Source organism: Aquila chrysaetos, chromosome 6, assembly GCF_900496995.4.
Source record: "Aquila chrysaetos chrysaetos chromosome 6, bAquChr1.4, whole genome shotgun sequence".
NCBI lineage: Eukaryota > Metazoa > Chordata > Aves > Accipitriformes > Accipitridae > Aquila > Aquila chrysaetos.
Window position 1 is genome coordinate 1769027 of NC_044009.1, and position 23321 is coordinate 1792347.

Genomic DNA, 23321 nt, shown 5'->3' on the forward strand with positions numbered 1-23321 from the left:
TGATGGCTAATTAGGGTAATTAAAGTGAAAATAATCAAATCAAAGTAATGGGCAAACTCTTAATAAAATGTCAAAAAAATCTCTATTCATCATAGAGGGTTTTTTTTTTCTCTTTTGAATGTCAAAGAACACGGGTAAGGAAAAAGCCGGACTTCAGAAACGGCCCTGGCTTAAAGGAACATCATCAGTCTAAACACTCCTAAAAACATAATGGATCTACCGCTAAAAACATTTTTATTATCAAAAAAAAAAAAAAAAAGTAAGGTTAAGCTGCGCCACAGACGGGAGTTTGCTGCTTGCGGTAACTAATGCACTTCATCTCGCCCCACCGAGGGCCAAGGGACCCGCTTTACTTTTCCTCAGGTGACGGTTTCTTTCCCCGGCCGTGCCCCTCTGCAGCCAGGGCGGCCTCTCAAGGCGAGGGAAAGAAAAGCTCACGCCGAGCCACCGCGGCCCGCCCCGACCCGCACCGCCAGGCCGGAGGGGCCACAGCGGGGGCCGGGGGCCTCCGCTCCGGCCACCCCGAGGCAGAAACGCGCCGTACGAACAACCGCAGGCCCGGCTTCCTCACAGGCCGCCCTCGCCGCGGGGAGGACGGGGCGGGGAGGCGAGCCCCCCGGCCGGGCGGCACGGCTCCCCGCCGCCGCTCAGGCCTACGGCCGGCTGCCCGCTGGCCCTGCCCGCCCCTCGGCAGCGGAGCCGGGGCAGCGTTTGCGGTCTCCAGGCAACAGGGCGCCTGGCTGACCCGTCCCCTGCTCTCCGTCCCGTCCCCGAATGCTTCGCTTCGCCTCACCTCAGCTCGCCTCGCCTCGCCTCGCCTCAGGAGCTTCCCGCCGACGCCCGCTCTCAGGTACTTGCGCCCTCCGCCCTGCGCTGGCCGCGCAGCCGCTTCCCGCCGGGCATGGCCGGCGCTCCTGAGGGCCCCTCAGCGGGAGGGCTAGGCCTCAGGTGGTGCGGGGACGAGCGACCGGCTCTGGAGCTCGGGTCTTCGCGCTAAACCCCATCATTCCCGCTGACTCCCGGGGGGTAGAAAGGTGCGAATCTTCTTCTCCCTTTCCAAGGCTAAGGGGGGGGGGGGGGGGAGGCAAGTGGTGGGCAAAGTATCAAGGTGCTGTTCTGTCTCCTCCTTGTCCGCCGCCAGCACTGACGTGCTGTCTGATGATTAAAAATTTATCAAGCAGATGTCTCAGCCAGGGAGGACAAAGCCCAGTAGGGCCCCCAGCCCCACGTCCTGGACGGTCAACGAGGTAGGGACCGCTGACAAGGCTGTGTGGCGGCTTTCCGGCATGGCTGCGGGCTGAGAACCTCTGCAGTGTTTCTTCTCGTGGCTTTGCTCCCCAGTAAGCCTGTCGATGACAAAACCCCGGCTTTTTGCAGCACCTAGGCTTGCTTATGTCTGTCAGTTGGAAAGCTGCCCCCCCGAGCAAAAACACCTGTGTTCCACAGGCCTTCATGTTGCCGATTTTTTGTTTTACAGGCACTAGCCACGTTACACGTGTGATGCTGCTTGGCGAAGATACAGTTGCAGAAAATGTCACCTCAGGAGCTTGCTGCACTGCTCTGCAAAGAAGGGGACCACCATCTCGCCCAGCAAGAGTTACCAATAGCCACTGCTTTCTACACAGCTGCCTTCAGCTGCAGTGCCCCCACAGCAGTACAGAAAGTGAACTCCTTAGATAGAGGGCTCTGGGAGAAAGTGATAGCCACTCTGGAGATGTGGTGCAAAGGCAAGAATCAGATTCCCAACATTCAGAGCAAGAACTTGGCCGTTGTTTCCCTCAGTGTAGGAATAGCTGCCATCTTTCTCTCCAGCTTAAGTCCCGACAACGTGGTGTCCACAGTATATAAACTGGAGACCCTGCTCAGGCGAGGATGCTCAGAGGAGGTGGTGAGTAAATGCAATACCCTGCTCAAGGCTAACCCTAAGTATTCAATGGAACTGCTGCTGCTGAGGGCATTAGCCTGGCTGCTATCAGGGACACAAGTTAGGAAGGGAGTTGCGGACTATATCCAAGCCTTTGTGATGCATCGGGCTGAGGCAGTGGCCTATGTGTGTACTAGGCAGAGGGAACACCTGCCACGGGTCATCCAGGCCTTCTCTAATTATGTCTCAACATACCAGAAAGAAAGCCCTGACTGCAGTTCCTTGGACCAGTGGCTGGGCAACTGCTATGACTTCCTGTCTGCAGTGGCACCAGATGATATCTGGGTTTGCAGGGCTCAGGCAGCTTACCTCTTTAAGAAAAGCAAATTTGAGGAGTGTGTGGCAGTTTGTAGCAAGGCCCTCAAGGGCTTCTCAGCTGATAATCTTAGAGACGAGAAAGCTTTGGGTCTGCTCTTGGAACGGGCTGCTGCATATTTCTTCTTAGGTGGACGGATGCAGGAAATGATTCAGGATTTAGCGGAAGCCTTTGCAGCAACCCCTGCCCAGGCAATGAAACACTTTGAAGAGCTTTTCTCACCACATGACACTGAGAGGATAGAAGAACAGGCTAGAACTGTCCTGGAGGTGAAGTTTGCAGCATACAGGGAGGCTGTGCGTACTCGGACTGAACTCAGAGGCAATCATGGTACTGAACTGCTCCCTTCTGTCATCCAGACAGTCCAGTTCCTCCTTCAGATCTCCCCAGGGTCCAAACGTGAGCTCAGTGTTCGGCTAGCAGACTGCTATCTCCTGCATGGACACATCAGAACTGCCCTGGACATCTGTGACCACCTCTTGGCAGCAGAGCAGAAAACTTACTACAATACTCTCTTAGCATTGCGAGGATTCTGCTCCCTCCACGCTCATGACCATCAGCAAGCCCTGCAGGACTTTCAAAAGGTCATTGAGCATGATTCCCCACATCCTAATAGCTGTATTAAAGCCTTATGCGGGCGTGGACTTATCCGGATTTCTGGTGGCAGCCATTACTTGACAGCCCTGGATTATATCACAGCTTGCCAGTTAAAGCTGGAAGAAACCATCTTCACAATCAAGTCCTATGTGCCATGGAACCAAAGAGGACTGCTGCTAAAAGTTCTCCAAGAAGAAGGACAGAAGATGCTCCAGAAGAAGAGGTACCCAGGAGGCAGTTCAGCCTGTGGGCAGAAAAAGAAAGAGAGCTGTGCAGATTCCTAACAGAAAGAGAGCAGCTTGAGTGGTAGAGAGAGTACTTGCTTGGTAGAGAGACCCTTTTGAAGTTCCTAATTAACATAACAGGTTGAAATAAAACTGCATGGGTGTGGTTATTCCAGCAAAATGTTGTTTTGCTGGTATGTCAGAATGCAGTAGGATCTACGTAGCCAAATCAGCTCAATCTTTCTATGGAAGTTTATCTGTGATAAACCCGTTGGCCTAAGCTAGGAGTGCACAAAATTCTAGAGGGAATATGACAGAGGTTTCTCCTCTACAGGAGTAGATATACCCATAAGAAAACAGAATCATTGGTGCTAGCTGGCTCCTTTCACTCTCAGCTCTGAACTGAAGGATTTGGTAGGCCATGAAATACCAAGACCCTAGAAAGTGTCCTTCCAAGACAGAGCTGAGGTGCTACTGTGCACATACTTGGTGCTAGCAATCCACATTCTTTTTTCAATGCTAACTGTATTAATGTCATACATAAGGCTAGGAGATTTGAGACAAGACCACCAAACTATTCCAGCTAAATCCATTAAATCCTGAGTTTGAAGGTAGAACAAGGTGTTACAGAGGGACTTTGAGGTTTTAATACTTAAAATTGCCTTTCTAAAGATCAGAAAAGATTGCTCATCAAAGTAGTATCTTTATTAGGTTTTTTATTTCTTCCAAGATAAAACAAGCTGCTATTTAAATCTAAAAATTTCAGTGTTTCATTTTCAAAGTTTTATCTGATACCAGCCCAGGAAAAGTTATCCATTTCCTCCAAAACTGAATTTTTATGTTACTTTCTCAGTTTTTCCTCATGTGAGATACTAGTATTTCAGGAGAAAACTTGAAAATTTGAAGTAGGAAATAGCACGTGAAAGTTCATCTCAGGTGGCTGCTCTTTACAAGTGATACCCACATTTATTTAGTCTCTTAATAATTTAAGTATTATTATGGCCTTTTTCTGCGGTTGCATGATGCACATTTCACACCCAGTTCTTGGGGCCTGCACTCTAGTGGTATAACTGAAGGACAGAAAAATGTGTTAACTCATTCAGTGTTTCACTGGCAGATCAGGGCACAAACACAAACCCCCTTAGACACAGGTCACTGCTTCTGGAACAAGCAGCTACCTATTAACACAGTTCATGAGTTGATGCAAATTTTAACACACAGCTCTTCATTAGAAATGATGAACTTTTTTTTTTTTTCCCACTGTCACTGTTACTTTTTCCTTTTTCCTTTTCCCATTATCATATCAGCTGCAACCACAGATATGAATCATTATTTGTCAGCCTTTCTTTAGAGCCACAACTGCTTAAGAACATGTTTTTATAAAGAGGGATTATGATTATGGAATTAAGCGGCAGAGATACCTGTGATGTTGAATATGGTAAAATGTATCATCCATTTTGATACTGGACTGATAACCTGCTTCTTAGCTTCCAGGTGAGACAAAGAGGCTCTGTTACTCTCTTTAACATTTTTTCCTTGAAGGTGGTCTTTCCCTTTTTCTTCTTCTTTTTTTTTCTCCAGAGATGCCCCTGGGGTTTACCAGCTGGCTTCCTTCTTGGTGGAGCTGGACACTTCCGATGAAGCATCACGGATCCTTTGTGCTGATGCCCTGTACCAGATGGGCCGTGTAGAAGAAGCTCACAGGCTCCTTTTGCTAGCACTCTCCAGAAATCCACAAAGGTCTCCCATCCTGGTTAGACTCGCGCTTCTGCAATTGAAGAAAGGTTTCATGTATGATGGCAACCAGGTAAGGAGGACCTGGCTAGCAGAGAGAATGAGAAAGCGATCAGTGATGGGTATGGTGAAGAGGGTTAACAACCCTTTTGGCTGATACAGAAGATGCATGGTAGAACTTAAGAGGGACCACTTCAGAGGCATAGGCTTGCCAGAGGGTGTTCCAAGGGCTTTCAGTTTCCCAGCACAGTGCTCTGCTTGTCTCCTGCTCCTCAGTGTTACATGACAACTGTAAGGCTCCAGGTACAAGCTGCACCGTGAGGCCACCTCATCACATGGCGCAAAGTTGGAACCCACCCCATCACACAACCCGTGACGGGTTTTCCAGTGGGGCTGCACCTACCCCAACCTGTGCTTCAAGACATTTCTCAGGAACGTTGGTAAGCTGGGCAGAGGTCTTTGAAAAAGACAGGAAATGCTAAGAAAATTTGGTGACTTTCATAAAAAAATAACCTCCCTGCTTGCTAGGTAATTTTTAAATTGAAACAACTTTGCTGTTGTTCAGGGCAGTGCAAAGTTTCATCTTCAGGGTCATTCCCTTCTGAATAGCTGCATTTGACCTCACTTGATACTGCTTTTCCCAGACTGCAATGAAATTACAAATTAATTACATTGTCATGCTCAGTGGTTCATACGCGTTTCCATTTTAAAACTAAACAGTTTGTTGTTAGAAGCTCTGTGAATAGCAACAGTGAGGACTGTTGACACAGTGAAAGTCAGAGCTCACGTGATGTTTAGGTAGTTCAACCTCTAGCAGAACTTTTAAGATCTAAATACAGGTCTCAGAAGTAGGACTTTCTGTCTCTAGCACAGGCCACACAAGGACTCCTAGCTAAATACAGCCCATTCATCACATGCTATTTAACGGGACTTTTCATCAGAGACTTTAACTAGGCAGAGCATGACTGAACATCCTGCCCCTGGTGACAATATTGATGGGATTGGTAATTTTCCCCTAGAGAAAAGAAGGCAGAACTACTACCTAAGTAATTATCCTAATGAAGCAAGGTGGGGGGGATGGGGGGGACAGGGGGACGGGACCAAAACCAGAAGCTCAAATATCAGTCTGCAGTTTTCTTTCTTTAGTGGCTAATGACTTGTGCTTGAAACCATGAAAGAGATTCCAACATGTTGATTCTCCTACCAAGGATTACGAGGCTGAATTACCAGGTTCTGCCATCAGAGGGAACTATTGCATTTTTTAAAATCCCATATAAATTCTGCTGGCCATAAAGAGAAAAGTTTTATTGTCACCACTTCGCTACTCTCTATGAAAAATAGAAGTTTTGTATAATTTTCTGCTTTTGGGAAGGCTATTAATGAATGACATGACTTGATTAGAGTCCATAGGCTGCCCTTGGAAGCTGGATTCCTATCTGCAGCTTCTGCTACAAGTTCTAGATGGAACATATATGTCACTGAAAATTTCTCTTCAAAATGTTTTTGTCCCACCTGCCTGTCAGCATCCAGACATTTGTATTTATTAATAAAAATAGAGAAAGTAGTAAGTTCAATAGATGTGTCTGGTGCATCAAGATAACTTTGTTATTGTCCTGGCTTCTCTGGCTCAAATTTGAATAATAAGTACCTGCTAAGCACATTTGCTTTACTGGGGGAAACACCTTTTGATTCTTTTCCTTAAGAAATGTAGTAAAAAAGTGCTTGCAGATTTTCACTCTAGTGAATGGAGGCAAAGATACCATGTGTCAGGCAAGACTCTTTTCCAGGAGGGCAGTGGTTTGTGGATTTGAGTCTGTACTCTTCCCAGATTCCCAACAGAGAAAGGCTAAAAGAAAGGCACAGCACTTCACTGATTTTCTATTAAGTCACTGGTTTCAATTTCACAGTCAAAAGGGGTCACTGGAATCCTTCTGTTCCACAGAAACTTTCTCTCTTTGGGGCAATCATCCTGTGGTTCAGCTGTATTTATAAAAACAGTTAACTCTCAGTCTGGAACAGATGCTGCCCAAAGTAAGCAAGGCAGCATTATCTATTTCCCCAGAATGATTTCTACAGCTGAAGTGGTGGTGAGAAAAGATAAGAACTAATGTTTTCTCCAACATACATTTACACTAGGGCCAGCTGAGAAGTTAAGTGAAAGAGATTCATGGTCCTTGGCTGGACCGTGGCTGGCTGAAGCCCCAGTGAAACATGGGGAAGCACTGGGTAAGAGCATACTTGTCTCACCAGACAGTAATATTTCCAGCTTTAGCATGACTTCATTTACCTTTTCATGACAATCTTTCTCTTCTGCCTTTTCTCTCACATTGTTAAGCTGCTAAAGAAAGTGATCAGAATTGGAGATACCTCCTGCCTCCTGCCAATCATGGACATTTTCAAAGATGAAGACCGGAAGCTGATGCAAACTCACTGCCATTTCAGAGCGCTGACCATCCTGAAGAGCAAACAGGAGGATGCTGACATCAAAGAGGCCATTGCCTACCTTTCCTTTGCCATCATTGCTTCAGGTAGGGTTATCAAGATACTGATAGGAGATTTACTTCTATGGGAAATCAGATCAGTGGGTAGGCAAGCATGTCCAACCAATTCCCATCTATCATCTCCCCAATGAGAAGGCTGAAACAGTAGACTTACAAAGGCAGGTGAAGAGCAGGATAAAATTTGTTTAAAGTAGCAACTGATCTGGACCATGAAATAGTGCAATGAAACAGTAAACATTCTTACTGTCCCATAAGTAGCTTGTGAACTACTTCATAGGAGTTTCAAGTGTTCAGTTCAGTTCTACAAGGACATCAGCCCCTTTTCTTCACCTGTCGAGAAAGCCTAGCATGTGATTTTGTTCTGTTGTTTAGCACATGAAATCCTCCTGGACCACAGCTGAGGATTATTTTAAATTGCATTGCTCACATGCTACAAGTTAAGTTCAGGCATAAACCACCCTACCTGGGTCATATCAACACAAAGAACCCATAATTCCTTCATAACTTGGAAAAGATCCTTAACATCCTGAACTCATCTATTTCCAGCTGGTGGTTTGAAATTTCTGATCTAATCGTTTCCCAGTTTCTCCCGCTCCAGAAATGTAATGTGTACAGGAGACAAAATATTTACCTTCTTTACACTTCAGAGTCTTTTGTTATGGTAGACCTGCTACCAAACATCAGACTACACTTACTGTTCAGTGGCTGTAAGTTGCTTCTGAGTAATTGGTCTAGACAAACTGATCTGTAACCATAATTTTTTTCATATGCATGGTCACAGATTTTCTCACAAGTACAGCTGTGATGTTGAACAAACTACATGCTTTAATGTTAGCAGTGCTATCTTCTCAGAGCCATTAGATTATTTTCCTTTTTATTTGCCAAGCTTTCCTTCTTTATTGTGGTTTTAAAAAAAGACCCTTTTAGGACAAGCAGTGTAATGCTGTTCTTCCATTGATAAAGGAAAAGCAGAATGGCAGGGGTATTCTTCTGTACTTAATGTGGGGAGGCTGTTTTATCACAGCAACATGCATGCTCAAAATACAGGGAAAAGTCTCAAGGAAATCCTACAGAATTATTTTTCCTTCTATAAAACTTGATTTTTCAGTGAGTAACTGCACACAGGTGACTGAGGTAAGCCTGAAGCCTGGTAATGTCAAGAGAAGCCAGGGCTTTTTGATCCTGTTGTTCAGCTGCTAGGTTGGACGGTTTTGGAAATGTTTCCCCAGAAAATTAAACTTTATCTAGAAAGAGACGAGAGCTTCTTTGAAAATGCAGTAGAATTGTTTCCTAAAGAGATCAAAGCCAAACTTGTGATAAATGAGAGGGGAATTTGATCCCTGTGAGTAATTAGTTCTTGAAAGAGTGTGACTGAGGAGACGCTTTGCAAAATCATCTAGATGAAGGAAATCCCCCTTTCGGAAGAAAGAAGCCTTCATCCTCTTTGTTTCAGTAACTTTTAGAGGAGATGCTAGCTGGTAAGTAATTTGGAAAAGCTACTGAAACAGAGCCAGCTTCAGCCCATTTTAGACAAGCAGTGTAGAAGGCTCCCCTGTTTCAGCCTTAGTTTGTTACATCAATTAGTACCTTGAAAACCTTCCTACCAATGATATTTATTTGGTACCTCCTGTTTCATCAGAATGAACACTCTGTAAATACAGTCATGGCAGCAGACAACCTGCCTTCTTGTTCCAACACACCAATGAATGTGTAGTTCCAGTGCCAAAGAGTGAATGCACCCACTTACGTACATCATTATCCTAGCTTTTCCTAAGGAGAGTGATCAGACTAACATGGAAATGCTTCTGGCATGTTCCAAGTAAAACCATGTTTGTATGGAAATTTGCCTTTCACTCTGAGCAAATGTTATGACAGCAGCATTGAGAAGAAGAGAGACTGGTTTATGAAAATGGAAAAAAACCCTGTTAATTGCTTTGAGATGGTTCCATTTCACAGCCCATGCATTCCAGCTTATCAACTCCCCACCTGCTAGAACAGATGCTTGTTAAGAAATAGATATTGTCTTTATAGGAGCCAATTGGTAGAGCTCCAGAGCAATAATAACCTTTGGTACAGAAGTTTTGGAGCATATCAGGAAGGAGAAAAAGCCTCATTACTGTAAAAGAATTGCTAGGAGCCTGTCTGCTGGCTCATCTCTGCAGGCAGCTGTGCAAGACGCTGAATTTGCTGACCTCCCTATGAAAAAGTATTTACAGTGGCACTGCTGATTTATCATCCATTATTGGGATGCCACGGTTATTGATTGCAACCCTGGGCATATTAAGATCCTTATCGAAATTGTCTTGAAAGGAAGGGGCATGTGGGTGGCGGAGAGATATATGCTCTGTAACCAGTGAATGAATGGACCATGATTTTCATTGTCAGCTATATGTGTTTATTTGGGCAGCACTTATGTGAAAGCAGAGAAAAAAGAATCTTAGTATCACAAATCCCAGTGCATATTAAGTGTGGCAGTAAATTAGTCAGTCCCGTCTGGATTACTGTTTTATCCAAAACAATGTGTACCTTCTGACTCCACTTTATTAAAACAGCCAAATGGCCTTGTGCCCCCATCTCACATATCTTTCTCCTAGAGCTTTCTTCCCTCATTTGTGCTGCTCCCATTCCATTATAGTAAAGTCTCCAAGGATTCTTTCTAATGAATTTGATCCTAATCCAGCTCAGATCCTAAAATGACGGAGAAAGGTGTGGTGGAGGGATAGATTTGGGGATATGAAGACATTCCCTTTTATGATAGCCTTATCTTCCTTTTGCTGCTTTCCAGAGCAGCATCACAATGCTGTCTTTTAGCGGTCCCTGTGAAAATGCATGGAAGACTTTAAGGCAGAATAACAAAGGGCAAAGCTTTCCAGACCTAAAAAACTGATAGAAGTAGTTTCATGACAACTGGCAAACACAGAATTTCTCTATGCTGTTAGCTGGCTGAGTCTAGGTATCCCAGAGAAGGTAGAAAAAAAATTTGCCTGTGTGGGAAGGTTGAGTGCTTAATAATTGTGGGCCACTCCTTTTGCTTCCTTTGGCTGTTCTGAGGAGACCCACTCTTGCTGAGACCTTGAGGTAGTCAGAAAAGCAGTCATGGATATTTCAGGAGAGACAGTGTTGATGGACGTGTATATTTGTTTCTATTAGAAACCAGGAAGCTTTTGAGCTAGTTGGGCAATGTAATTTTATGATTTTCATTCTGTTACCTTTTCCACTCATTCAATTTTTTATTACAATGTTCTTTTAGCATGTTTAGCTAGACTGAAGACTCTTTGAAGTGGGGCCTGTGTTTTTGGTGTGCCTGGCACAGTATGGTTCCTGTTCCTGTCTGGAAAGTTAGAGTTGAGTCACAGTAGGGCAGTTACAGTTATAAATCAAATTGCAGCCATACAACTACTCTCAGCAAAGTGCCCTTTCTTTTCTTAAATCACTGTTAGAATTATTTTTTTTCTTTCTGTAAATATAAATATACATACATATTTTTAGCTATTTCCAGAACTGGTTCTTCTGTTTATAACATGCGGAATCTTTCTTTTTTGAAAAATTCATCTTAGTAGCAAAATACATGCCCTGAAAAGGCTTTTTTGCACATACTGCGGCCCAGACTTTTTTATTGGTCCAGGCTTGCCCGTTCCTTGGTGGCCTACAGAGCAAGTATGAAGATACACTGGTTTCTGCTGTCAGCCATCCATAAGTGAGAAACATGGCTAGCTTTATGTCACAGAGAGAAAGACCAGGTTTACATTCACATTGGTGGGTAGGCCTGCTGGTTGTGTGGGAAAGCTTTTAGGCTGACATAGGTATTAGGCTAGCATAACACCCAAACTGCTTTGTCTCTATGTCCCATTAACGTTTCTGTGGCTTGCATCAAACATACTGAAATTATCCCAACCAGCCACGAAAGATGTGTCTCCCAAGTTAGATGATGACATAGAAAGAAATTGAGTGCTTTTTCTGAGGTTAGATAGGAATTTTGAAGCAAAACTAAACATTGAACTCCAGTCCTGAGCAGCAACACTGAAACCACAACTCACCATTTCCCTGCAGAATGACATTGACATGTACACCACAAGACCTAGAACAACAGAGTAGCCTTGTCTTTGTAACACATACCAAAAAACACTTTCAAGACTTCAGCAGTGAAAATCCATTCTTTGACGGAATTCTGCTAGCCTCAGCAGGACACTTAACTGATACAGTACTGTGTTTTGGAAACCAACCTGACATAGATTCTTGGTTTTTTCCTTTCAACTCAGAACTGATAGTATGCGATAGGAATTCCAATGGCAACAAAAATAAAGGAAACTACCACTTAAGTACTGTCATTGTACTTCATCAGGTATCCTCAGGCAAAGTAGAATTTTTCTATGGCTTCATATGGATATCCTCTCCAGCACCCTCCTTATTCTTCTTCCAGTCACATCTGTGGATTGCAGTTCCTTACCATAGCACATTTGCCTCCATCCAGCACACCCGTCTTGTTCCACCCTTGCCACAGCTCTGAATAAAGTGGTACTTACTTTTCATTCCTGCAGTCACCATAACACAACATGCAGGTCTACCACATCATTTTCACTTAGCTGCTTTGAAGGCCTTCGGTGGGGCTTAGTGGTCTGCACACACTGGTATTTACTGCACCCTGTTTTAGAGCAGTAGACGTGAGACCTTTCAAGTAAGCATGGCCGCATTTTTCTCCTTCAGGTGGTTATGCTGAAGATTGCCTTCTCATCAGGGCTCGATGTTATGGCCGCCTTGGTCAGAAGAAAACTGCTATTTTTGATTTTAATGCCATCCTAAAGGAGGACCCTAGAAACGTGCAAGCTCTGAGTGGACGAGGATTCATCTACCTTGCTCTGAAGCAGCATAAGGTATTATCACTGTATTGATTTTCTGGTGATTTTTCTGATGGTATTAAGCAATGTTAGTGTGAGGTACCACAGGCTTTTTGACACTGAAATCAAGACAGTTTCTAACAGAATTTGGCAGTGAAAGGCTCTTGTTTTGGCTGGGCATATAAGTAGTCCACTTGACATGACTGATTTGCTTTCCTAAGTCTAGAGAGAGGAAGACTAAACCTTAAACATAGATCTTATTCACTGTCACTACCATTCTTTGATTGCAATGCTGCAAACTCTGCTTTACGTTTGATCTCACATTTTCATGATGTGAAATTGTGTTAGATGAAATGTTGCAACAAGAGGAAAAAGAAAGAACAGTTTCAAGGTTTAGTGAGTCCCTCTCCATCGTCTGTGAAATGCTCATATATGTGATTAGTGTTACAGTGGACTTTGGAGATTGCAGTATATCATTGCCTGGAAATCATGTCAGATGTTTGCATGGTTTATCTGCTTCTAATATGGTCAATAGCCTCACACTTTACCTGCACATCACACCAGTCCTACAGTGAATTTGAAATGGTGCATCTCCAGTTGGGTGTGTGGATTTGTGCTGGTTTATCCTGGCTGAGCCAAATCCTGCTTGCACTTACTCATTCACAGCATCTCTCTCTTGTTGTTCTAAGAATTTTTTTCATTAGTAATCTGAGGAGTTCAAAACACTTTGCAAATAGTCATTCAAACCTGTCTTCATGCTCTTATATCAGCTTTGCAAATGGAAAAGATGCAGCACAAGGACAGGGAAGAGCAAAGAGCTTCCAAAGGTGTGCAGATGACCTGTGGGACAGCAGAGAACTGAAAGCACCTGAAAGAATGCATTATCAATACATACTTATTGCTACCATTTCATTTTTTGGTCTTGTTTTTACATAGGAGGCAGTGCAAGATTTGATCTCGGCGCTGAAGGTGGAGGCAGGAGTAGTCATCCCAGCAATCTTGTCTTTAAAGCTTGAAGCCCAAGAGTTGATCACTCAATTGCTCCTTCAGCATGGCAGGACTATGTTAACTGAGCTTGTTGCTACTAAAGACCTTTCAAAAGAAGAAGCCCTCAGGGATCTTCTCATGATTGCAAAAGCACTAATTAAAATCTGCAAGGATGCACCACAATATCACATCTTCTACACAGATGTTTTGATTGCAAATGGTAAGTTTACATTCTTTTACATAGCTGATCAGACTAAGTGAATGAGCAGTAAATAAAAGAAAGTGAATGTTAAATGGCAAGTGTATTGTTGTATAGTACTTTTCAAGAAAAGTTTGCAAATGTTTTGGGAAAGGATATGAAGTAATTAATACCCTCAGATGCGGACTGTGGGCAGGCTACCTAAAACCTAGGAGGTTTTCTTGCTGTCTCTTTCTCCACATGGAATGGGTTATATAGCTTGTACTGGTGTTAACCAACAGGAAGGTATGAAGAGGCCCTTGCTCACCTTCAGGAGGCATTTGGCCACTCCCTTGCTGATGACTTTGCTAGTGCAAGACTAGCTGTGCTGCAGCTGAAGAGGAGGAACATGGCAGTGGCAGCTCGCTCATTCAGCATCCTAGCTAAGAGAGATGAAAGGGAGTTGGTGTTTCTCCTGAACTTCATAGACGCTAAGCAACAGCAGCATCTCTCTCAGGTACAGTCCTTTTTTGACGCCACATCTGTGGATTCAGTGGGGAAAGAAATGGGAAGCAAAAGTAGGCTGCAGAGATTTTCCCTGCCTTATCTTGAACAGAAGTGTGTGGGAGGACTATTTATCAGATGAACGAGGAACAAATTGGCTGCTTCTTCCAGCCTTCACTTCAGCCAGATTAGGGAGTTGAATCCAAACTTCTTTCATTCCAGTGAACTTGCTTCAGCCTCTAGTAATTCATCATTACCACTTCTTACCACTCGGGGGAATTTTTTGTTGGTCTCCCTAGCATGAGACCTGTTTAATCCTAACACTAAAATGCAGGGGATGTGAGGGGCAGCAGCTAGAGATTTAACAAGATCATTGCTATTATTGTACTCTGTATGAGTTACATGGTGCTCACAGCTGGCTTCTGGGGAAGGGGAATTCATGTTTTGTTCGTTTTCTTGATGAATTGAAACTGAAGATTCTGATTCAGTCACATTAAATGCTTCAATCCTTTTTGCTCTTTTGTGTAACATTTAGAAATTTAAATATATTCACATTTTTATAAAATGACTAGCCTTTGAGGTTGGTATTGGTTTTCTTAGCTAAAACTGTTTGACATAAAAATGGCACATTGCTCTAGTCCACCCAAGTATGTATTTTTCAGTATTTTTTTTCAAGTTTCTCCCCCAAAGTACATCCAGCTCTGAGAAAGAATCTCCAACAATAAGACAGGAAAGGTCAGATTGATGGTGAGGAGTTTTAACATTCACTCAAGCGTCTGCAATTCTGATTACCCAGAAGCTTCGTGTTCTGAGAATCAGTTTGCTTCCTTTTATTCAATTTGTAGATTGTGTGCACCCTGGTGAGAAGCTATATTGTTATGCTTCCTCCCAGGTTATAAAACAAAACAACATGCTGATATACTTAATGCATCTTGAAGGAGTAGTTTGTATGTATTTTAGCAAAACAGCAGGAGGATATATATAAACAAGTATTAATTTACCAGTCCCTTGATATACCCCATTACAGAGAAAAGAGCCCCTCTCTTCTGAATAATGTAAAAAGTACAGTCTTATGGGAAAGAGTTTGAAGATTTTAGAGCCAATTTGCAATCTTTCACTATATAAAGTTGATAAAGGTACAATCAAGAATGTGTCTATGGAGGCCGTAAGGAAGTGCCTATAAATGAAGATACGATTTACAGCTGAATTTCCCTTGCTGCCACATCACTCGTTCTGTATGGAAGTCTCACAGCTAAGTCCACCTGTGCTGCTTTCTGAGAAAACACAGGAGGGATTTTCTTATGCTATCAATAAGAAAAAGAGAGAAAAAAACCCCAAACAAACTAATTTTTGTACAGCCTAAACTGCACTGATATATTAGGAACTCCCTAGTGCCACAGATTAGTGAAACCTTTAAAATGGGAGAGGCACTTTACTTCTGTCTTCTTTTGGCAGCTGTGGAACAGGGTCTAGAATAAAACTCCTTACTGGTGACTTATTTATCATGAAAGATTCCTCTACCACTTGAGAGAATAGGGGTGGCTGGACTGATTACAAGACTGGAACTCAATACCAGCATTGGAAGTACAAAAAAGTAAATTTTTTTTTTTTTTTAATCTTGTGCCTTTGTTCAGCTGAGTAAACATTTGGACTCAAGCACCTGGGAGTCTTTCCATATTCTCTAATCTTCAAAGATTTACTGAGTGTGATTACTTTTATTACTGATTAGCCCAGAATCACAACACTTTTTTTATATGTATTTTGTGACAAGGGGATTAGTATGTACTTTGCTGGGGTGGGGAAGGAATTGGTTAATTCACCTGCCCGTTGTCTCAAAGGATTTTCCAGTAGCACTTCCTTTTGCCTGCAAGGTTATTCCAGTTTGTGTGTGAAAGGAAGATCTCAGTAAAAGCGAAAAAGCTTACAGACAGAATTAGTGCCCAAAAAACTCCAATGATGGCCCTGCTTTGCCATGGCTCCTAACTACACTCTAGGGGAGGGTGTTCTTTCCATTACCTCCATTTCACAAAAAAGGAAACTGAAGCAAAGAAGAGTTTAGTGGTTTACACTCAGCCCTTAGTCTCAGCACTCCACTCACAGAAGTATTACTGCCACATTGTTTTAGACTGTTTGGACATTACAGGCGTTATAGAAATGTGTCATCATTATCCTGGAGTCTGGTCTGAAAAGCTAAAAATAATTCTACATAAGCTGAATAGGAAAGGGTGGAGAAAGGAGAGCTCCTTGATGTACTGATTTTTTTCATGAAAAACAAAGCAATAGAATTCTTCCATTATTTATAGTCTAAGGGGTCCCATGCTGAGAAGTTTGTAAACAACTGGGAAAGCCACATGGGAATAGGAATCTGAAAGATTTGTTAAACTGCAAAAGGTCAGAGGAAGGGAGTTTGCTTGCTGCTAGTGCAGCTTCAACCCTTCAGTTTCCTATGTCAAAGGTTAAATGCATGACTGATTGCTAGCTCCTTGCTCAGATCCTCAGACTGCACTTTCTGTGGCTGTTGATGTGCCATAGGCTATCCAGAGCTGACTTGTACAAAAATGGTCTCAAAAGCTATATGGTCGGTGTCAGAATTAGACCCTCAGCCCAAGGTAGAAGTTGCCATTCCACATGCTGTCATGGCATGTGGACCCCAAATAGGGTCTCCAGGTAAAGAAGGAAAGACTTGCTCCAAACTGTTCTGAAAACATCCAACCCTCCTCCAAAGCTCAGTCCTTATCAGTCCATCTTCCAGTATTTACTGCTGAGAGTCTAACCCTTGACCATAATTCCATGTCCATTAAACTCCTTTCTCATTTTCTTTCTAAGGAATTGAACCTTGGTCATTTTCAGCATAAGATTAGTCACTAGGGACTGGAACCAAAAATGCAACAAAAATATGTGTATTTGCAGTCCTTTATCACACAATGAAGTAACTAGATGGTAGAAAGGGTCACAGAGACCTAATCCAGGAAGCAGTCCAATCCCTGGTCACTTACAGCCTGCCAAGCCCTTTCCAGATGGTACCAGAATTATTTCAGTCTGGAAGCCATAATCAAACTTTAGTGACAAGTTTGAAGATGGACTACAGTTCATCTGTGAGTGGACTACATAGCCTGCTCTTGGCCTTTCAAAGTCACCTGTAATAAGGCTGATAGCAAAAAAGTGCTTCTCAAAAGCCACATGCAGAGAGCAGCTGAACTCGGTTGTGCAATATCCTTCTGGCTTTCTGTGCACTTCCTATATCTTCTTTCCATAAGTCTTCGTTTCATATGCATCTTTGTTCAGAAGATGATGTGCAAGTAAGCTGCTAATTAATCCATCTGTGTTATACACCAAAAATGGATCCCAGCTCAGTTCCTTTAGGTCAGGCAGAGCCAAAAGAGAATCCAGCTGCCTAACGCCCATGTTTATTCCATCGATGAAGATGAGAGAGAATTATTTATTCTCAGATGCGCCTTTTTCCTCCAAGTACTGCAGGAATTCCAGAATTTTGTGGCTTGCTTACTTTAGGGATTGTCAGTGAAATGTGAAGAAGTCAAAGTAGTGGCTCAGTAAGTGGCAATATTGTATGTGGCGCAGTAAATCAAAATGATCCTGGTTAGCACACTAGCAGGTTCAGCATTAGATTAGTCATTCAGTAGAACAACAAAAATTGTATTTTTCTTCTGCCACTGAGAAAAAAAATGCACCTTAAAGGCTGAAAATTACAATTTAGCTATACAAACACAAGGCGTTTTGAGGAACCCCACCGTGCTCTTTAGAACAATGTGATCTAGAACTTTAGAATTTCTAGGAAAAAAAAAAATCTTCTCTTGTGAGGATGCTCCTTACATGCAGATGCAATTCCACCTTGATCCCTTGTTAAAATCCTGCCAACTGAGACAACATTTGCGTTGACTAGTTGCCTTAAAAACACTTGAAAGGGCAAACTAAATTTGCTACTCTTAAATGCATACAGAAACAGACATCTGAGAAGTTTTTGGACAGGCTGCCTGACAATTTATGGCCAGAAATATTCAAGCCAGTGATTGACACTATTTGGGGAGAAGTCCTATCTCTATTTCTGCATGTGGAAGCTGAGAGACTCTCTAATAAATATGACTACATAAAGGATTTTACACTCCTTTATAGCAAAATAACTGGGGTAGAATTCTTCATAGAACTGTTAGGAATGGCTAAATTATTTCATGACAGTGGTCTCAGACGAGGTGCTCAGTCTTGACCTGCAATATTGATCCATTTCATCCAGAACTTGTTTTCCTTAGTTCTATTAAACAGCAATCAATTCTAATCCAAGTCAATCAAAACAAAAAGACAAAGGACACAAAGAGACTGGAAGACCTGAGCCAGCTGTCCAGCGTGGCTACTGAGACAGTGGCTGGGCTAACTGAATTTTGGGAAGCCACAAGCGTCCAAAGGCAATGTGTGGTATCGAGACTGATGAAAACATTTACCCTGCGCTTGAAGTCTCAGCTTGTTTGGCTCAGCCTTCTGTAGACCTAAGCTGCTGGTGGCAGCCTTGTTTATAACTTAAATATTCAGTCTGCTGCAGCACGTTAAAAACTTTGTTTATTACCAATAAAGGGAAATAATGAGAAATCCATTTGAGGCAAATAGTTCTAACGGAGTTTTCTTTCATAAAGGTCAATCCTTTATGAACCTAAAAATTATATGGCTCTTTCTGCCTTCTCAGTTTTCTTGTTTTTTCCTTCAGGTAAGGGCAGATAGTTCACTTGCACTTGAGATTAATGATTAGCAAAGCTATCGGTTGGCCATTTTTTCCTATAGCTTGGGTAAACTTCAGTAGAGACCAACCTTCATTATTAGCACATGCAAATATTTGTGGGGCAGTACATGGGGCTAACTATCTATCCACCAGAAGATGCAGTTTCCATGTAGTCACCTGTTAGAGCAGACCATGGCAGAAATTTGGTTTCATGAAGAGAACACTGTCTACTTTTAGAGTTTGGTCCATTCAGTTTTCAGGTCACGTGTCATTCTTAAGGAATGTAAACAACTTCAGAAGAAGTGTTCTGAGAAACTTTTAGCAAAACATACAGAAACAAAGAAGAGTGGTTCAGAAACACCAGCGATAACAGCAAGTGCCCATTGAGCTGAGATTTTTGTATCTGCATGCAAAAAAGATGCCAATTATATGTTCTCCAACTAGATGCAATTTCAACATTTGAAAAGTATCCAAAATTTCTTAGTGTCTGTGTCTACCTGTGGCCAGTCCAGACTAGTTATTCTACGCTTTTTTTTTTTTTTTTTACTTTTAATAACTAATATTAAGTAACTTTCTGTCCACAGGTAGCAGCCCAGGAAGGAAATGTGCTGATTAAAGAATATTCCTATGAGAAGGCTCTTGGTTATTATACCCTGGCTGTCTTGACAAGCAAAGATAATCCAAGGTATCTCCGACAGAGGGCTGCTTGCCTTATGCACTTGGAAAAATATGACAAAGCTTTAAAAGATATGGAGAAAGTGATCCAGAAGCATGGCCGTAACAGTCTTAAAACACGTGTTGAGGACCACTGCTCAAAAGGATACCTGCTATTGTCAGTGGCTGAGGAAGAAGCAGCAGTTAAGCAGTATATTGAAGCACTGCAGTTAGATGAATCTATGGCATTGTGCAGCATCATGAATGGCCCTGGCAGTGAAATTTTAACCAAAACATTTCATAAGATTGCACAATATAATTTTGAATTGCAGCGTTATGAAGAGGCCTGGAAAATCACAGACTATGGTCTTAAAATTGATAAAAATACTGAACTTAAAAAGCTGAAAACAAGACTTAAGCGAGAGGCATCAAGCTGTAGCATACATTAATTTATCTGATTTGGGATTTTCCAGTGTCTGATTGCTTTCTAGTTTGTGAGGCTGCAAGAACAAGGGAAAGATGAGAAGCTCATAATAAATATGCAATGGACTTGGCACTGAACATGATACAGCAAGATTAGAAGTAGAAAGTTTCAGGTAGTGAAACAAAACTGACCAAGAGAGCTATGAGAAAAAGGCAAATTGCAGTATTCAGTATTCTTTTAAATTATTGTGGATGTATATAAACTCCCCCTTGTGAAGAAAGTGCTTTGTCTGGCTAAACTGAACTAATTCTAACACACTGGTTCCAATCATAGTGAAGGAAAACATTCAAATAGCTTGCAGTTTATGAATAATAACCATGTATTTCTTTGCTATTTATTTGATTAGCTTTAACACGTACTGTTAATTAAGTAGCCTTATTTTTATGGGCCAGTCAAAAAGATCCATCAAAAGTAACATTTGTAATGCGTTTGTGAAGGACCATATGTGTTACACCGCTCAGATGACCCACTCCTGAATGGAAGGAACCGCCCTTGTCATAATCTAGTGGATTTGCAATGATCAGCACCAATATAGGAGAGTGGAGCTGTATAAATGCCAAGTAAACTGTTTTTCTGTCCCAGGAAATATAGATAATAGGAAGGATGAGACTCAACAGAAATGAAGTATCCAATTTAGTGACTAATACCCTGTTATCTGGGGCACACAGGCAGCTATACTCCAGACTTCACCTTGGACTTCCAGATCGCTGTGTCTCAGTTTGCCAGTGCAGATAAGGGAGATAATCTCTCAGTAGGGGTGTCTGCAAGAGCCTGCTCAATATCATCTTTCACACTCCTGGATATTCGTGCACAAAAGACAGCATTGGAGCATGAACTAATCAAGAAGTGATCAATGTACAAGTAGGAGGTCAGGGTTGCAGGCAACGGCTAAGATGGTAATGTGATTGCTCTGCAGTGATTCAGCACTCATTCTTCACTATCCGTGCTGGACAGCATGGGAATCAACATCTCACATGCTCTGAAGGGTTTTGCCTGCTGTCACGTATATAGCTTCACCATCTGTAAGGACAGCTAGACTTAGGGGCCAGCACAGAGACAGTGCTGATATACCCAATTTCTGCATGGTTTGGTGTTCAATCTGTGCAATGGGAGTCTACAGCTTAATTTGGAAGCAGTATGCCTATGCTATGCAAAAAGGAAACAATGAGGTAGGGCCCAATACAACAGACTCATGTATTTGTTTTGACTGCTCCAAGTGAGTTCTCCCAGTGTTTTTGGAGTGTGATAATACAACCATGAAGAAAAATAGAAACTACTATTGAATACAAAGATTAAAGCAATACTGAGAACTGCCCTCCTGCTTTGCTTAGGATGAAAGGGAAAGGGAACATTTTCTTTTTTGTTACATTGTTTTCTGAAAGGCAACATTCCAGAGTGAAACTTCATTCAGCAGCCATGCAATCAACCCAATAGGCCATGATACCATCTGTACCCTTACATCTTTTTTTCTTCTCCGCATGCTCCTTTTTTTCTTCCCTAAAAGCACAGGTAAGACTGGGCTTCTTTCCTTTCAAATTCAAGAAAAGTTACTCTGATTTTATTTCTAGAGACACTGGTGATTACTTTTTGCTCCTAATTGGCATCAGGATGCGACAGGATGGTTTCTCTCCAAGCATGAAATTATATCCTTAAACAACTGTTGGCTACATTTGCAAGCTGAAAGAAATAACTTTGCTCATTTTTCTTCAAATAGTAATCAACTGATAGGAATTTCTCTGTGTCTCATGCTGAAATTTTTGAGAAGCAGTTGTTTAGGGCTTTGGATTTTTGGGGGGTTTTTTTTGCTTGATTTTTGGTTTGGGTTTTTGACTGGAATAATAAATCTCTCTACAGCTTCACATTGCTATTTTCTTAGCATTGCTTCTTTTAGTTGCAGGTTTAGTTCAGTGTCAGTCAGCCGATAGTTTCTGTCTATAGCAGTTTGATCCTTGTGTAGCTTTTAGAATAGAATAGTTCAAGTTGGAAGGGACCTACAATGATCATCTAACTGGCTGACCACTTCAGGGCTGGCCAAAAGTTAAAGCATATTATTAAGGGCATTGCCCAATTGCCTCTTAAACACTGACAGACATGGGGCATCGACCACCTCTAGGAAGCCTGTTCCAGTGTTTGACCACCGTTTTGGTAAAGAAACTTTCCTAATATCTAGTCTAAGATATCTATGTCTATACAGTGTATTCTCATTAGATAAACAATTGAGACAATGTATAGTCTCCTTTGCCACAATGAATATTGCTGAAGATGTTATATAAGCATGGAAATCCAGACACACAAAGCACAGACACACAGATGCTCAGCTGCACTCCAGTGAAATAACTTTATTACAGAGAGACCGCGAATCTGGTTCTCCTCCCGCTTATCTCTGCTGACAGATAGGAATAATATCAGTACAAAAACTGTATTAAGAAAGAATCAGGGTTTAAAATCAAAGAGAGAAGAAAACAGTCCACATAGCCTACTAGATTAGTTGCCTCTCTGCTGAGAGCAGCAGTACCAACTTTCAGAATTTCTAGTAAACTGAGATTTTCTTAAAGCCCCAAGTCTTTCCATTATGTAAAACCAGGATTTCTCAGGCCACTTGATAGTCATGGAAAGTACTGGGGAGTCAATCTAGTTGTCCTGTCTTCCAGACTAATATTCCATCCATTGGCCTAGGCTGCCTCTTAAGAAGTTTGGGGGGTTTCGGCATGTTTTGTTTTGTTAAGTAATATATTCTTCTTTGCTTCTCTGAATAGAGTGCATTTATTGCTCCTAAAGAAATTTTTCTTTAAAAATAGGGATGACATGCATCCCTGCAAGATTACTATAGAGTTATGCTGAGGAAAAATTTGTTTTCAGGTACGTATAGCTGCTGTTTCTTTAATCACCAGGAAGGCAACCTATTCCTCATGGTCTAGATGAATGGCTGCTTCCCTCAGCAGATCCAAACTGTTCTCATCAGCATTTCTGTTTGTTTCTTTTATCTTCTCTGTCCTCTTTCTGTGCCCACTAAACTACTGTGATCAAAGTCCTTATCTTTGCCTGTGCCTAGGCTTCTGATTTGTTCTTTATTTTTCTGTTATGCGCTTGCTCTTCCAACTAATTTCTTGGAATATCAAATAGATCTTTCTGATTAGTCACAGTGAGAGGGGTTTGATTAGCAGCATCACTGCATTATGCATGCCTAGCACAATTTCACACTCACCACAACCCATTCTGACACTCATTTCCTGGAGTCCTGGGGAGCAGACAGGATTAAATGTGACCCACTTATTTCAACTACTGCCCAGCCCATGCACCTATGGCCAAAAGCATCCCTACGCCTGCACCTTCACATGCTTCCACCACTCTATTACACTATGCTTTGCCAGAAGATGTTATCTTCCAGAAAAACAACATGCTGAAGTTCGCAGGGAAGGAGTCCTTTCAGAGCACCCAGCATTTTCAATAGACAGTCACCATCACTGGCTTTGGTTATAACTCAGGCTAATTGTGATCTTTCATTCAGTGCTAGTGAGGCCATGAAGACCATTTAAGATGCTTTAATAGGATCACTGCACTTGAGTCTGGCTCTAGCCAGACTGCTATGCTAAACAAGCTATCACAGCAATCAGCAGAGAGGGCATTGTTCTCGCTAGGGAGCTAGCTTTGGCTGCT

General features: G+C 42.3%; 1 protein-coding gene across 1 annotated transcript; it reads left to right on the top strand.

Annotated features, from left to right (window-relative positions):
- The first annotated feature begins 798 nt into the window (after window positions 1-798).
- Window positions 799-21703, top strand: TTC34 (tetratricopeptide repeat domain 34). Its single transcript, XM_041124460.1, is given in 7 exon segments — window positions 799-3134; window positions 4645-4868; window positions 7131-7323; window positions 12001-12167; window positions 13068-13338; window positions 13599-13813; window positions 19111-21703. Coding segments are annotated over 7 exon segments (3192 nt in total). The 5' UTR covers window positions 799-1531; the 3' UTR covers window positions 19630-21703.
- Window positions 21704-23321: the final 1618 nt, after the last annotated feature.